The 15,014-nt window shown below is 59.6% G+C and overlaps 1 protein-coding gene across 2 annotated transcripts; it reads left to right on the top strand.

The window, feature by feature from the left end:
• The first annotated feature begins 1,189 nt into the window (after positions 1-1,189).
• Positions 1,190-15,014, top strand: CACNB3 (calcium voltage-gated channel auxiliary subunit beta 3). Of its 2 annotated transcripts, none has more exons than XM_075551783.1 (13): positions 1,190-1,347; positions 9,494-9,616; positions 9,789-9,911; positions 10,542-10,657; positions 11,156-11,220; positions 11,378-11,397; positions 11,543-11,623; positions 11,726-11,784; positions 11,896-12,005; positions 12,293-12,444; positions 12,663-12,758; positions 12,879-13,028; positions 13,654-15,014. In XM_075551783.1, exons 1-13 carry the CDS (start codon positions 1,306-1,308, stop codon positions 13,963-13,965), a joined length of 1,449 nt encoding a protein of 482 aa, XP_075407898.1. In that variant the 5' UTR covers positions 1,190-1,305; the 3' UTR covers positions 13,966-15,014. The 2 variants fall into 2 exon arrangements, with proteins under 2 accessions (XP_075407898.1, XP_075407897.1); XM_075551782.1 differs by lacking the exon at positions 1,190-1,347 and adding an exon at positions 5,065-5,533.

Here is a 15,014-nt window from a genome sequence, read left to right as displayed (position 1 = left end):
TATGTTCTTTTCAAAACAGTGGTCTTTGGTATGGATGGGCAAGGGTTGTTCCAGCCTGGGGCTGTTAGGGGGACATCGAAGGACCAGTTAAGAGGGAAGTTCACTCTTCAAGGTTCGGGCAAAGAGCCAGCTGGGGCTATGCTCTCCCTGCCCCCACCCCCTTCCCCTGCCAGAACTTGGGCTTGTCCTGTTTGACGTGCCACTGAAGGGGCGGGAAGGGGGGTACTGACCCATGAAGCAGCCCTGCGGTTCCGTACACCCAGCTGCCCAGTCTTGGCTGGGACACTGCTCGGTCAGTCGGTTCAGCAGGGGCGTTCCCACAAGAACAGCATGGAGGTAAGCGCGGGCTGGGGGTCTGTCTGGGGGACGTCTCCTGGAAACCCCACAGGGTTGGGGTACAGAGAGTGCACGTTGTGACAGCTACTGGGGATTTGGACATCCGCTCCTTGGGAGAGGGGTTCCTCCTAAGCGACCGTGGGTCCGGCGGTCTGCTCGGCTCCGGCCCGGAAGCGCCTCCTGCCGGCAGAGCCACACCCCTGCCGGTGAGTGCTAGACCCGGCAGCTGCAGCCGCCGGAGGGCGTGTGCCCCTGGGGGCGGGGGGGGGGGCACTGGAATCCAGGGGCGCTGCAGGACAGAGCTGCCGGGCTTGGCGCGAGCTCCCGGGGAAGGGGGACAGAGCAGCAGAGCCCACCCGGCGCCCGCAGGCAGGCAGGCACATCCCACTGCGTGTCTCCGAACGCGATCCCTCCCGCAGGAGCCACAGGGCTTGGGTCTGGGGAGGGTGGATGGACGTGGCGAGCACTCGTCCTTCGGGCTCCTTCCTCCTTCGCTGAAGTCTCCTGTCTTCTTGGCGGCCAGAGATGGGGGGGCGGGGGACGGGGGGCGTGCGTGAGCCCAGGTGCCTGCTGCAGTGGGTGCTCCCAAACCCCTACCCTTTCTAGGAAGAGGCAGAGGGGAGGGGGGAGAAGGGGGGCCTGGGAGGACAGTGGGAGGTACCCAGATAAGCAGGGGTGGGGGTAGGTGAGAGTCGGAGCAGAGACCAGGGCAGAAAGGCAGGACTGGAAGCAGAGAGAGGCGGACGGAGGTCGCCGGGAAGGCAGGCGAACGAAAGGGAGGAGGGAGGAAGAAGGGAGGGGAAAGGGGAGGGAACCCGGTGAGCGGAGGGAAGAGGCGGCAGCAGAGCCCTGGCGGGCGGGCAGGCGCGGGGCGAGGCCGGGCGTGCAGGAGGGAGTCAGTGTGCGGAGCCGCCGGGTCCTGCTCCCGCCTCGGAGCCCCGGCCCGGGGAAGGGCCGCAAGCCCGGTCTATGTCTTTTTCTGACTCCAGTGCAACCTTCCTGCTGAACGAGGTAACCTCGGCGGGGGGGCGGGGTCGGCGGGATCGACGGGGAGGGGGCTTCCCCAGGGGTGGGAAAAAGCCCTCCTCCAAGCTAGGTAGAGGGCCTGCATTTGGGGGGGGGGGGGTTGATTTCAGGGAAGGGGAAGGAGGGAGGTGAGAAGAGGGAGGCACGATGGAAGAAAAGAGGGGGCATTCTAGACCTCCAAAGGAGGAGCGGTGGGGAGGGCTGTCTGGGGGACCTTGAGGGGCTTGATTACAATATGGAGAGGGGAGGGCTCTGCCAATCGCCCCTGGCGCCTCTCTAAATTAATTCCCTGGGGACTACCTAGCAGTCTGCAGGCTAATGTCTTCTGCCCAGTCCTTGGACCCCACTGGGAAGTCCTTCCCAGAGCTGCTAGCTCCTGCCTCGGTTTCCCTATTCAATACTCGGGAATTGGGATTTCCCTAGCATCCCAGTGCACATAGAAATATTAGACTCTATTTTGGAGGCCCCTAGGGGCTCCAGCTCGCATACCTGATTATTCGGATTTTGTCTAGATGCCTGGCTACCTGCCCACCAACAGGCTAACAGCTCTCTTCTAAGCAAAGGCAGGCAGGCGAGTCTTCTCACCAAGGGCTCTGGATCTTCATCCTTATATGCCTTCAGCTCCCTCTCTTTAAACCCAACCATGGGAAAGAATGGGGCTTGGAGCCCAGATGGGTTCTGACAGACACATGTGCTACTACAGGGCTCAGGAAGCCATTCGATTGCCATGAATACCTGAATAGGCAGGTGTGGGTAGGTGAGAAATGGCAGAGAATTTGGGGTAGCAACTCAGGAGTGGGCAGGAGATAGGGAGGCTCTGCAGCTCCTGCAGGACCCAGGGGAGGGCCCAGGTATGAGGAGCCTGAATCATCTCCTGGGGATGGTTGACAAGGCAACTCCAGCCTCAGAAGCAGGCTTAGGTAGCTCTGTCCCAGATGAAGACGAAGACAACAAGGAGTTCGAGGCAGGAAGGGGTGCTGCTGATAGCAGACCTACTGTTCTCTACTAGTTCCTAGGACCTCTCGGAGGTTGGGGGATCCCCCATAGGAGTGGATTCAGGGATGTGAGGAGAACCAGCTGCCTTCAGCAGCATCTCCTAAGGAGGCCACCTTGGCCTTACTCTCATCGCACGCCATGGCTCTGCTATCCATCTGGAAAGACAGATGGAAAGAGACGAAGAATGAAGAGCCTACAAGGACAGCCCCTGGGACAGCACAACAGTGAAAGGGCAGTGTGTCTGGGGATTCTAATCCAGAAGAATCCAGCATCTAACAAATCCCCAAATGATGCTGGACTCAGCAGGACTTGCGAAGGCAGACTACCTCCCCAAATAGTAGCCAGTCCCCTTAGCCACAGGGGCATCAGCAGAGTCCAGTTTGACAAACCTGTAGGAGGAAGAGAAGGCTGGGGTGGGCTGGATCATTTACAGGGCTAGACAGACTAAAGGTAGGCTACAGATCATCTTAAAGTGAGGCTCTTTCTTTCTCCTTTCCTTGCTAAGGCATAGAAGGAAGTGACAGGTGGTAGTCTTCCTTTCCCTCATGCACAGTGCTTTCTACCATACCAAACCCAAAACCACCGCCATCGAGTTGCTTCTGACTCATAGCATCCTTTCTAAGTCTTCTTATGTAGAGCTCATCTCATCCTGTCAAGGGTTTGTGCGTTAGCCTGGGTTGACTAGAGAAACAAACCCAGAGACACTCCCAGCCCGGTCCAACTCAAGTCCATAAATACGATACTAGTCCATAAATCCCTCTCAGACTCTCGCAGCCCCGTGCACTGATGCGGAATGCAGGAGCACAGGCCAGTGGGCACAGAGTCCTGTGGGTCCAAAGGCAGTAACTGAATTCTGGCAACAATCAGGATCAGCCAGCAGGAAGGGGAAGGCAGAGAGAGGAGAGGTTCCTAGCCCCCCCCCCCCCCCCCCCCCCCCCCCGCCTTATGAGGCCACGCCCACAAGGAGTCACTGAGTCTGGCCTGACTTACAGGTTGACTACCGCACCTACACTTTTCTATATCTTCAGGTTGACATGAAGATTTATGTAACTGCCACAGTTGATTCCCCTCTAACTCTCAAGCTAAGATCAAGAGGGATGAGGAATTGCTTAGAACAGGTGCCTCATAAATATTTGTGGCAAAACAAAAAAACAAATTCATGGCCATCTAGCCAATTCTGACCCAGAGAGACCCTACAGGAGAGAATAGAGCTGCCCCTGTGGGTTTCTGAGACTGTACAGGAGTAAAAAGCCTTATCTTTTCCCCACAAGCCCTCTGGTGGTTTCAAAGTGCTGGGCCTGCAGTTGGCAGCCCAACATGGAACCACCACATCAATATCTCTGGCAGGAATAAATCAACGTGTGAGCAGAAATGGGTCAGGACTAGCTAGTGTCCTGTCTCATAGATTCAAGCTTCAGAGCAAAAAGAGTCCCTAGCTCAATTTCTTTTTAGAGAGGCAACCGGGGCTCAAAGAGGATAACTAGGATCTCACAGCTTACTATTGACCAAAACTTAACACCCAGCTGTCTTGACTTTGAACCATGTATTAGCCACTGTACTACCTGCTCCCCTTCCCTCCTGGCCCAGCTGGAGCAAGCGTTCCTGAGTGAAGCACAGCCTTTCACAATGGGGCAGGGATTGTGTTTGGTTTAATGAAACTCTCCCATCTATTTTCTTCCCATCCTCACCCCTGGCCCCATACAGCAGATTCCCAAGCTCACCCTCCTGGGTATGAGAATTTGAGAAAGAGAAAGGCCGGCCTCTGGAACAAGACTTACCCCACGGGTAATTCCCTATCTACCGCCTATCTCCATCTGGGGGTGGAGAAGGTAGGCAAGCATGATTCAAAGGACAGTTTTGCTCCAGTGAAAAGAGAGTGCTCAGAGAGGGGAGGTGATGGAAGACAGGGCTGCTGCTCTTTCAAGGTATAAGCCTTGGCTGGAACCTGGGTACCCCCCCACCCACCCTTTGGCCAAAGAGAGAACCTGGCTTCACGCTTGTGACTCAGACTCAGTCCTCCCACCCAAGCCTGGTGAGGCCAGGGTTCCAACCAATGCCCCACCTACAGCAGCCCGCTACGGCCTCCTGGTTCTTTCTGACTCCCTTAAGGCAGCCCTCTCTGCCCCAGTTCCCACCGACGTCTTGGCCCTGTGACCTTGGCCGGGAAGTGAGCAAGGGAACCCCTATCTCAGCCAGACTAGGATGAAATCTGTGTGGGGCCAGCCTAAAGCAGCTCTTCCAAACCTGCCCGGGTCACGCGGCCTGGACGGCGTGGCCCTTTGCGGCTGTGAGTCTGGCGGGAGGGGTTGAGCACCTGTTGGGGGGGCCAGGGGGACTTTCAAGGCACGATCCTGGTGCCGCCAAACCGACTCCTTCCCTGGTACCGCCGCTGGATTCGCTCTAAGAGTCTCCGGAACTGCCCGGCCTTCTCACCTGGGGCCCCACCCGCCTGCCGCCCTTCCCCCCGCCTTTCGGCCCCTCTCCGCCTGCCGTCTCCGGGTTCCTCCCGCAGCCTCTCCACGCTCGCCCTCCCGGCCACCCCCGGCCCGGGTCGGGGCCCTCCGGGCGACCCCGCACCCCCTCCCCCGCGCCGCGCGGCCCTTTGTTTCCCGGCGGAGTATTTCCTGGGTTGCCGGGCGTCTGGGGCTTCGCGGCTCCTCGCCCCGCCTCCGCCGAGCTGGCCCCGCCCCGCCCGCCGTCTCTCCTCCCCTTCCTCCCGCAGCCCCTCGGCCCCGGGGTGCTCGGGGACCCACCTTCGGCCCGGCGGGCGGCCGTCTACTCCCCTCGCCCGGCGGCGTCCGCGCCCCCCGCCTCCGCCCGGGGAGGGGGCAGGTGGGCGGGCACTATTGTAGGAGTCGGCGCCAGATTCCCCAGCCGCGCTCGGGGTGGGACCAGCAGGGCTGGGGGGTGCGGGGTGGGGGGGGCGGTGATTTGAGCTGGGAGCAGCTGGGCTTCGCAGCTCGCTCCCTCCTTCGCGCACTCCCTCGCCGTCGCCGCCGCCCGCCGGGCTGCGGGGCTCGGTGGCATCTCTCGGGGCGCGGCCGTGGCCGTGGACCCCTGCCTCCGGGTCGCTCCCGCCCCGGGCGCCGCTCGCTTCCCCCCCACCCCCACCCCACACCCGGACTCCCCCATGTATGACGACTCCTACGTGCCCGGGTTTGAGGACTCGGAGGCGGTGAGTGCCCACGGGTGGTGGGGGATGGGAGTGGGGAAGTTGGGATGTCACTGCCTCTCCTTTGGACCCTTCCCCCAGTTCAGGACTTGGGAAAAGACGCCCCAGTGGCGGGGCAGGATGCATGGGGTGGGGAGTGATCTAGGAAAGTGGGGAGATGCTAAGGGCGCCAGTACCTCATTGATCATATCACCTAGGGGATCCAGGTCTGTGCCAGGAGAGGGCAGTGGGGGAGGAAAGGATAGGGCAGGTGACTCCAAAACCCAGGACAGCCGAAGCGGAGGGAGAATGGGGTGGGGTGGGTAGGTAGAGGCCAGGGGCATATAGGCATTAGAGGGAGCAAGAAACCATGTCTGGGGTTCTGAACAGATGATTTCCGGAGAAGCTGGGGGGTCCCAGCAAGCTCTGTGGTTCAGGGCAACAGCAAATGGGGGCGTGGGAGAGGGCACTGGCGAGTTGAGTCCCAGCCTCATGGAAAAGAGACATCATAGAGCTCCAGGGCCTCCGTCACCCTCTTCCACCTTCTGTCTCTGGGTCTTTCCTCTGACCCCAGCTAGAACCCAATACCCAGCAAATGGGTGGACCAGCTGCCTGAGCCCGTCCATTCCCCAGCCTCCTGCTGAGATGCCCTCAGAGCAGCCGGCGCCCTGAGATCCAGCTCAGCACGGAGTCCTGGAGGTGAGGCCAGAGGAGCCAAAGGCCTGGGGATGGAGAGGAAGCTCTCTGCTCAGAGAAACCAGGCAACTGATAAATATTTAATTCTCCTCTTTGCTTTTATCTCCTGGCCCACTGAGACAAATCAGCTCATTAGGCAGTGATTCCCGGAGAACAGGGAGAGTGCCTGGAAGGATGGGGAGAAGCTGCTCAGCCCCCCTGGAACTGCCAGCCTTCCTTCCCCACCCCCTGAAAGGGAGCCTTCTTGGAAGAGAACCATTAGATGGCTTGGAGGAGGCCCCTGGCAGGTGTGCAGGTTAGAGCTATACCATTGTCAGCCATCTGCAGTCTGAAAAGGGGTCAAGCCCTCGCCCCTCTCTTCCTGCCAGAGCAGGACAGAGGAGTGAATGCTAAAGGCTCAGAAGGGAGGCTTTTCTGGGACTGGGCTCTTGCTCGGATCAATGTCCCATCAAACTGCTGGAGCTAAGAACCTCGCAGCGCTCGAGTAGGTAATTTTCAAGGCGCTGGTGGCTGTCTCTTCTGTTAACAGTTGAAGGGACAGCTGGCATGGCTCAGGGTGCCAAGAAGGCAAGGCAAGCTTGAGAAAGGGCTCCTCTGGGAGGTTCTTCCCATCCCTGGTGAGAAGGCAGGGAATGCTGTAAGGTGAAAGCTGCCACGTGGATCTGGATGTGCCCCCTGGCTTCCTCCCCACCTCGATCCAGTTCCTGGATTACCCTCCCCCACTTCCTTTCTCTCGCCTGGCTCCTGGTTCTCCCGAGGCCCCCTCTGAAGCAGTAGGAGGGAGATCAGGCTCTAAATAAATCCACCGGCTCATCTCCTCCTCTCCTTCCCCGTGCCAGGCAAGAGTGGAGCTGTAGCCTGCCCACACACTCACCAGGCAAGGGGGGCACCACCAGGGCACTGTGCCAACTCCTAGCAGCTCTACAGTGCTGCGCCTCAGTGGCTGGTTTGGCCTGGTAGGGAGTGGGGGAGACAAGACCCTAGAGTGTCCTTGGCAGGACAGCCCTGGCCTCCCCAAGAGAGGCTACCACTTCAGAGCCGAGTGACCCCTGAGAACTTGGGAGGAAGGGAGACAGCACAACAGAGTAACCCACTGTCCCAGCCAGGGGTATTGAGACGGGTGGTGCACTGGTTACGAGCTAGCCTGCAATCCAGTCAGCAAGGTCGGCAGTTCAAAACCGCCAGTCACTCCATGGTAGAAAGACGAGGCTTTGTACTCCTGTGCACAATTCCCGTCTCGGCCACCCACAGGGGCAGGCCTACCCTGTCCTATAGGGTCGATATGAGTTGGCCTCGACTCCATGGCAGTGGGTGATCAGGCTAAGAACCTGGAGGACTGCTCTATAAGGTTAGAGCCCTCTCCCAGCCCGAACTGGGCATCCAGGTGCTATCTGAAGTACCCTTATTAAATCGAGTGGCCATTCTACCTTTCTTGATAACCTCTTCACAAGCCATGCCCTGCAGACGTGCCTCCTGTGCCCTGAGACTCCTGTGCCCTGAGACTCCTTACAGGGCAAAGGTCCTTCCTGGAGCAGGCCTCTCTCCTTCTTCTACTCTTGCTCTCAGCGGAGAGGGGCAAGGACAAGCCAACTGTGGTTAGCTCCCGTTACACTGGCTCAGTCATGGTGATCCCTCTACAAGAGAGGGACTCGCTAGCCAGTCAACCGTCGCCGTGATCAGTGGAGGGTCAGACACGTGTGATCCATCGGGTCTTCACTGGCAGCTGTTTGGAAGTAGATCGCCTGGCCTTTCTTCTTGTGTTGTGTTAGTCTAGACACCCTGCTGAAACCTGTTCATCTTAACACATGAGCCTCTACTGACGGGTGGGGGGCGGCTGTGTGTGGGGTGCATTGGCCAGAAACCGAACCCTGGTCTCCCACGTGGACGGCATGAGTTCTTCCATGGGGGGACAAGCAGTGGTCCTGCCTCCCTGCCTCCCTCCCTTGGCAGAGTCTGTTCATCTGTCCGCTAGGACTTGGCCCTTCGTGCTGTCTTCAAACCTCTGGTTGACCACAGATACTGTCGACAGCTCACACTCAAGCCACCAAGCCCATGCCATCCCGGCAGGGCCACGGTGCGTGGCAGAAATGTGATCCTGCTCCCCACTGAACTTGGTTTTGGCTTTTGTTGCCTTCTGCGAGGGGGTCACGTACAATGGACTTGCAGGCACATTTTGCGGTCTGCGAGGGTCGTCTAAAGCCCCTTCCTGTATGCACCTTCTCTCCCACATAAACCCCATATTCAGGCTCCTAACTCTCTCTGCCCCATGTCCCACAGAACTTAGAAAGCACCATTTCAGTCCCTGAAGGGTGGTGGTGGTATGTGTGTTGTGGTGGATTCCCTTCTCCCTAGACTGAGGGGGAAACTGACATACTGGCTTCGGGCTTCTTGTCCCACGGGTGAACTCCTTTGACGCTTCTGTTCAGCTAGTTCACGGCCTTACAGGGGAACTCTCCAAACGTGGCCCGCTCGTCAACAGACCCTTCCTATCGGCCAGACTCAAGAGACTGGCCTTGCTCAGGTTATCAAGGACCCCTTCCCGGAGTCTCCAGGGTCCTGTTCCTCAGCGAGGTTGCCTGGTACCAACCTGGCCTCCCTCCAGGGCCAGAGATCCCCAGGGCTTGGGGAGATGTCTGCCAGCTAGGAGGCGTGGCCAGGGAGATTGCTTTGTGTTGTGTCTCAGCCTTGTTGGCTGCCCACAGCTAGCTGGCTGCCCCAGCAGGTGTGGGAGGAAAGGAGATGGGGGTGGGGAGAAGAAACAAGAGGTCACTTCTCGGAGTTGGCAGCTCTGTGCCCACCACTTCACCCTGAAATGGTGGAGACTCACGAAAGGTAGCTCTGCCCAGACTCTCAGGGCCTGTGTCATGCCGACCAGCATCTCTCAACCGGCTTTACTCCTGCTAGGCGTTGGAAAGGGATCGTGTCCAGGCTGCTCTGCAGGCTAGGATGAACAGGGGGGCCGGGTCCCCTGGATTCAGAATCTGCTCCAGCTTCAGGACAGCTCCCTACTCCGGGGCCTGGGAAGATGGGTCAAGGGGAGCAAAGAGAGGAAGGAGGGAAGTGTGGCGGACTCTCTTCAAAGCCGCAGTATGACTAGGCTTGGGGAAAGGGTACACATTTTAGCACATACAGTGGAGCTGATAGGGAGAGAGCCCTGGGGTCCCACCACCCCCATGGAGAGGAGAGCTTGGGCATCAGTGGTGGCAGGGGAAGGGGGAGGTGCTGCACCTCTCCACAGCACCCTTCTCTTCTGAGCCAGGGGCACAGCCTCTCTGCTGTCTATGCCAGGGTTCAGCCGACTCCTATACCAGCCGCCCCTCACTGGACTCAGACGTCTCCCTGGAGGAGGACCGGGAGAGTGCCCGGCGCGAAGTGGAGAGCCAGGCCCAGCAGCAGCTGGAAAGGGCCAAGGTACCACCTTCTGGGGCAAGATGGGGTGGAAAGCTGTGCTTGGTCCTATGCTGCGGGCGGCGAGGTCACTGGGCAGTGTGTGTGAGTGTGGGTGGTGGGCAGAGGCTCGGGCCCTCAGCGGGGAGGACACCCCCCACCACCTTCTTCCCACCCACCTACCCATGTTCTCCAGCACAAGCCTGTGGCATTTGCGGTGCGGACCAATGTCAGCTACTGTGGCGTGCTGGATGAGGAGTGCCCAGTCCAGGGCTCTGGGGTCAACTTCGAAGCCAAAGACTTCCTGCACATTAAAGAGGTGATCGGTACCCTGCCCTCTCTTCCCCTCAAAGCAGCACCCGCCCCTTCATCTCCCTGACTGCTTTTGCCCGTATCCTTAGCACACACCCACACAGCCTTCCTCTCTGAACTTGAGTTGACACCGGGGGGCGGCGGGGGGGTCTCAGCGTCCTCGGCTGTAAAGGGAATGGTTAGATTAGCCGCTTCATAGGTCGGTCGCATGGAGCCCTGGCAATGTAGTGGGTTACTTACGCTGGGCTGTTAACCAGTGTCGGCAGTTTGAAACCACCAGCCCCGCTCTGTGGGAGTAAGTCAAGGCTTTCTATTCCATAAAGAGTGAACAGTCTCAGAAGCCCACAGGGCAGTTCCTCCTCCCTGTGCTGTAGGGTCACTCTGAGTCAGAATGGCATTGAGGGACATAGTGGGAACCTGTAGGACAACTCTACACAGGTTCTCCCTGCGATCTTGGGTCTGTCGCATCCAGCTGCTCTGCCCTCTGGCACCTTCTGCCCAGCTCCCCTTGAGCTGCCTCCTCAGACCATCGGCCCCAGCTCACCCACTGCCTCCATGGCTTCTTTGCCTCTAAGATCTAGGACTTAGGCCTGTGTGGCCATCTCTCACTGCCCTTTCTGCGCCTCCCCACCCCTAGAAATACAGCAATGACTGGTGGATCGGGCGGCTAGTGAAAGAGGGTGGGGACATCGCCTTCATCCCCAGCCCCCAGCGCCTGGAGAGCATCCGGCTCAAACAGGAGCAGAAGGCCAGGTGAGAGCGGGACTGTGACCCAATATGCACACCCACCCGTGTGCACACCTAACCCTGTGTGCACATCATCCCTACCCGTGTGCACACCACCCCTAGATGACACCTACCCCTGTGCGCACATCATCCCTACCCGTGTGCACACCACCCCTAGATCACACCACCCCTGTGTGCACTTCATCCCTACCCATGTGCACACCACCCCTGGTGCACATCCTGCACAAAATACTTGCCTGTGCTCAGCTCTTCATGATGGCACGTCTACACAAGAAATAGGCACACACGCATAAATACAGACATATCCCACGTTCACTCCCTCACCAGATAGTCTCTGGTGGAAACTTACCCAGCTGTTAGACAATGTGTAGACACCCAGGGGAGAGAGCTTCAAATGGGAAAACTCCATTCTCTTTCAAATCCATGTTTCCACGGAGCTTTTGAAGCCCCCTCTTTCAGACAGTGCCACCTACACACCCTCTCTCTGGCCTTTTCTGCTCGCAGGAGATCCGGGAACCCCTCCAGCCTGAGTGACATCGGCAACCGACGTTCCCCTCCTCCGTCTCTAGGTAGCCTCTTCCCCACCCCCGCAGCCCCCACCACCTGCCAACCACCCCAGGTTGACTCTGTGGGAAGGGGCTGGTGGGGGATCCAGCGAGCTGGGGGAACACCATTCCCCGTGGCCTTTCCCCTTCACCGACTTTAATCTATTTCCTTTTCCGAAAGCCAAGCAGAAGCAAAAGCAGGTGAGCCATGGGAGGGGCCCCGGGCTGGGGGGACACCGTGGTCGGTGGGGACAAAAGGATTCAGAAGGGAGGGAGTGCCAGGACCACGTGGGCGCAGTGCAGGCACCTGGCCACGGTTTTGCCTGACACTGTGCCTGCTCTGCAGGCAGAGCATGTGCCCCCGTATGACGTGGTGCCCTCCATGAGGCCGGTGGTGCTGGTGGGGCCCTCTCTGAAAGGCTATGAGGTGAGGTCCTTGTCATCCAGGACGGTGGGGGTGTGTGCGTGCGTGCCGTGGGTCATGCCTGCAGCAGCTGAGGCTTAGTCAGCTCCCCATCCCCACCCCTAGGTCACGGACATGATGCAGAAGGCTCTCTTTGACTTCCTCAAGCATAGATTTGACGGCAGGTAGGCTGCCTGACCTCGGGACTTTGCTGAAGGGCAAGTTGGCGGGAAGGGAGGGAAGGGCCTGGGGCTTTAGGTTTGGAGGTGAGCCGTGGCTCCCCTCCCTCACCCCAGGATCTCCATCACCCGCGTCACGGCCGACCTCTCGCTGGCCAAGCGCTCTGTGCTCAACAACCCAGGCAAGAGGACCATCATAGAACGGTCCTCCGCCCGCTCCAGCATCGGTGAGAAGCCCCGGGCTCCCTGCTGCTCTGCCCAGGCAGGCCTCAGTGAGGAGCCGCCACAGCCTCCTTTCTTCCCCACTTCCTTCCTCCCGTTTCTGCCCGGCAAATCCTCTGACCGCCTCAGTAGATGAGTAAGGACCGATCTCAGGATCTCAGTCGTTTCCTGCTCCTCTCCTCCGCCTTCTGAGCCCTTCCTTCCCTAGCGGTCCTCTGGGCGCCCCAGCAGCTGTGTTGGAGTACCAAGTGGGTGGGCCACAGGTGGTCACGCCTGCACGCTCCCTCCACAGCTGAGGTCCAGAGTGAGATCGAGCGCATCTTTGAGCTGGCCAAATCCCTGCAGCTAGTGGTCCTGGATGCCGACACCATCAACCACCCAGCACAGCTGGCCAAGACCTCCTTGGCCCCTATTATTGTGTTCGTCAAAGTCTCTTCACCAAAGGTAGGTTGGCAGGGCGACGGGGCTGCCCCTCCTGAGGGTACCACGGTGCCTAGTCTCTGCACCAGGAGTCCCCTTTCCCCACAGCCCCTTGACGCCACTCATCCATCCTCATGTGCTGCTGAGGCCCAGGTCACTAGTGGGGAAAGCATACCGGCCCTTCCCAGGCCTGGTCCAGCTCAGCTCAGGAGACACAGGCTCGACTCCTTCCTTTCCCTCAGGTGCTGCAGCGTCTCATCCGCTCCCGGGGGAAGTCGCAGATGAAGCACCTGACTGTACAGATGATGGCGTATGATAAACTGGTCCAGTGTCCACCCGTGAGTGCCTGCAAGGAGCTCCTGCTGTGCCCTCCCTTGCTTTCCCAGGGCTGGGAACGGGGGGGGGGGGGGGGGGGTGTTACTGCTGCTGAGAAGAGCCGGACATTGCCTTTGCCCCAGGAGTCCTTCGATGTGATTCTGGATGAGAACCAGCTGGAGGATGCCTGCGAGCACCTGGCTGAATACCTAGAGGTTTACTGGCGAGCCACCCACCACCCAGCCCCCAGTCCCGGTCTTTTGGGCCCTCCCAGCGCCATCCCTGGACTTCAGGTATCCGTTTCCTGAAGTGGGCTCAGACCTTCAAACTCAGCCAGCCAAAGCACTGCCTTCCCCCACTCAGCCCAGCCCTGCCCAGCCCAAGGCCCACGAGTGCCCTCGGCCTCCGATTCAAAGGCCCGTAGCCCTCTTAACTCTGGAGACGGAGCTGGCAAACACAGCCAAAGAACTTTCTGGTGAGACGGGGAATTAAGTCAACGAGATGCATCATCAGAGATGTGATTTCTAGGGCTCAAGAGACACAGGCTCCAAGCCCCACTCCTGAGCTGTCTGGAAGGCTGAGCCTAGATCTCAGTGATCCGGAGAGGGAGTATCGACCTTCCCCAGAGGGCTTCCCAGGGAGCCTTCTTCCCGGGGACCAAAAGGCCAGGTCTCCTGCCCACAGAGCAGCTGATGGGTTGGGATCCCGGGCTTTGTGGTTGGCAGCCCAGCACGGAACCCGAGACAGTTGCCCAGCTCTGCAGAGGAAGACTGCCTTAGCGTGCGTCTTCTTCCTTGTGCTATTTCTTGTACCCAGAACTTGAGAGTGGAGGGGGAAGAGCCCCTCCAGAGTGGGGAGGGAGGCCCCCCAGCCCCGGCGTAATCTGCACTGCCTGAGGGCTGCCTGTGTCACCCCCAGAACCAGCAGCTGCTGGGGGAGCGTGGTGAGGAACACTCCCCACTGGAGCGGGACAGCCTGATGCCCTCAGATGAGGCCAGTGAGAGCTCTCGCCAAGCCTGGACGGGGTCTTCACAGCGCAGCTCCCGCCACCTGGAGGACTATGCCGATGCCTACCAGGACCTGTACCAGCCTCACCGCCAACACACCTCGGGGCTGCCCAGCGCTAACGGGCACGACCCCCAGGACCGGCTCCTGGCCCAGGACTCGGAGCACAACCACAATGACCGGAACTGGCAGCGCAACCGGCCCTGGCCCAAGGATAGCTACTGACAGCCACCTGCTGCCCTGCCCAGGCAGGCCCAGGCCCAGCTGACTGGAGTGCCTACTCTCAGCAGGCAGGTTGGAGTTAGACTGGCATGAGGCTGGCTCTAGGCTCAGCCCCCAAAACCCCCTGCCCAGCCCCAGCTGCAGGGCTGCCTGTGGTCCCCAGGTCCTAGGAGCAAGGGCCCCCCCCCACTTCCTGGGCAGTGACCCCCCTCTAGGCGCCCATTCCAGGTACTAGCTGTGTTCTGCACCCCTGGCACCTTCCTACCCTGCACAAGAAGCTGCCTATTTGGGCAGTGCCCTCAGGCCAGGATCCCCTTAGCAGGGGCCTTCCCCCCACTCAGGGAAGGGATATCCCCTCGAACGGACAAGAGGGTGGTATGGCTAGCAAGAGCACACAGCAGCAGCAAGACCTTGAGCAAGCGGGCACAGGTCGCAACAGTTAGGGGCTTGGAGATTGTACTTTGGGGCCCACAGGCCTCCGCTCACCTCACTGCCACACATTTGAAACAAGACAATCAAAGCCCATCGGATGGCACTCCAGGCCATTAGCTGGGGTGGGGTATCCCAGTGCAGGACTGGGGCAGCAGGCAGCCGAGACTGGGGCCAGAGCAGCCTCCTCATGGCTGCAGCTCTGGGAGGGCGGGCTCTCCTCGCCCGGCGCAGCACCAAGAACTAGGAGTATGGGTCAAGCCACACCAGGCTGAAGGCAGGAGGCCACTTGGACTGGGGGCTTGGCGGGAGGGCATGTATAGCACGGGATGTGTGGAACAACTCCAGAGGCCTGCTCGCCCCCTCATTCTTTTGCCCTGGCATCTGGTCATTCCTGTTTCACCCCTCATGTGCCCTGGGAATCCGAGCCCCATCTTCATTACCATTCATAGCTGCTGCTTAAGTTAGGGTTAGATGGGGAGAGGTAAGACACCGGGGACAGCCCCAGAGGCCCGTCTCCCCGGCTACCCTTGCCCATGGCTCTAGTCTGTGACCTACAGAGCATGCTCCACAAGACCCTGCCTCCGGCACACCGTCAGCACCAATAAACACCATGCACAGTC

The sequence above is a fragment of the Tenrec ecaudatus genome, chromosome 6, assembly GCF_050624435.1.
Source record: "Tenrec ecaudatus isolate mTenEca1 chromosome 6, mTenEca1.hap1, whole genome shotgun sequence".
NCBI classification, from domain to species: domain Eukaryota; kingdom Metazoa; phylum Chordata; class Mammalia; order Afrosoricida; family Tenrecidae; genus Tenrec; species Tenrec ecaudatus.
The sequence above is the reverse complement of the archived record's forward strand: the minus strand, read 5'-3'. Positions and strand labels throughout refer to the sequence as shown.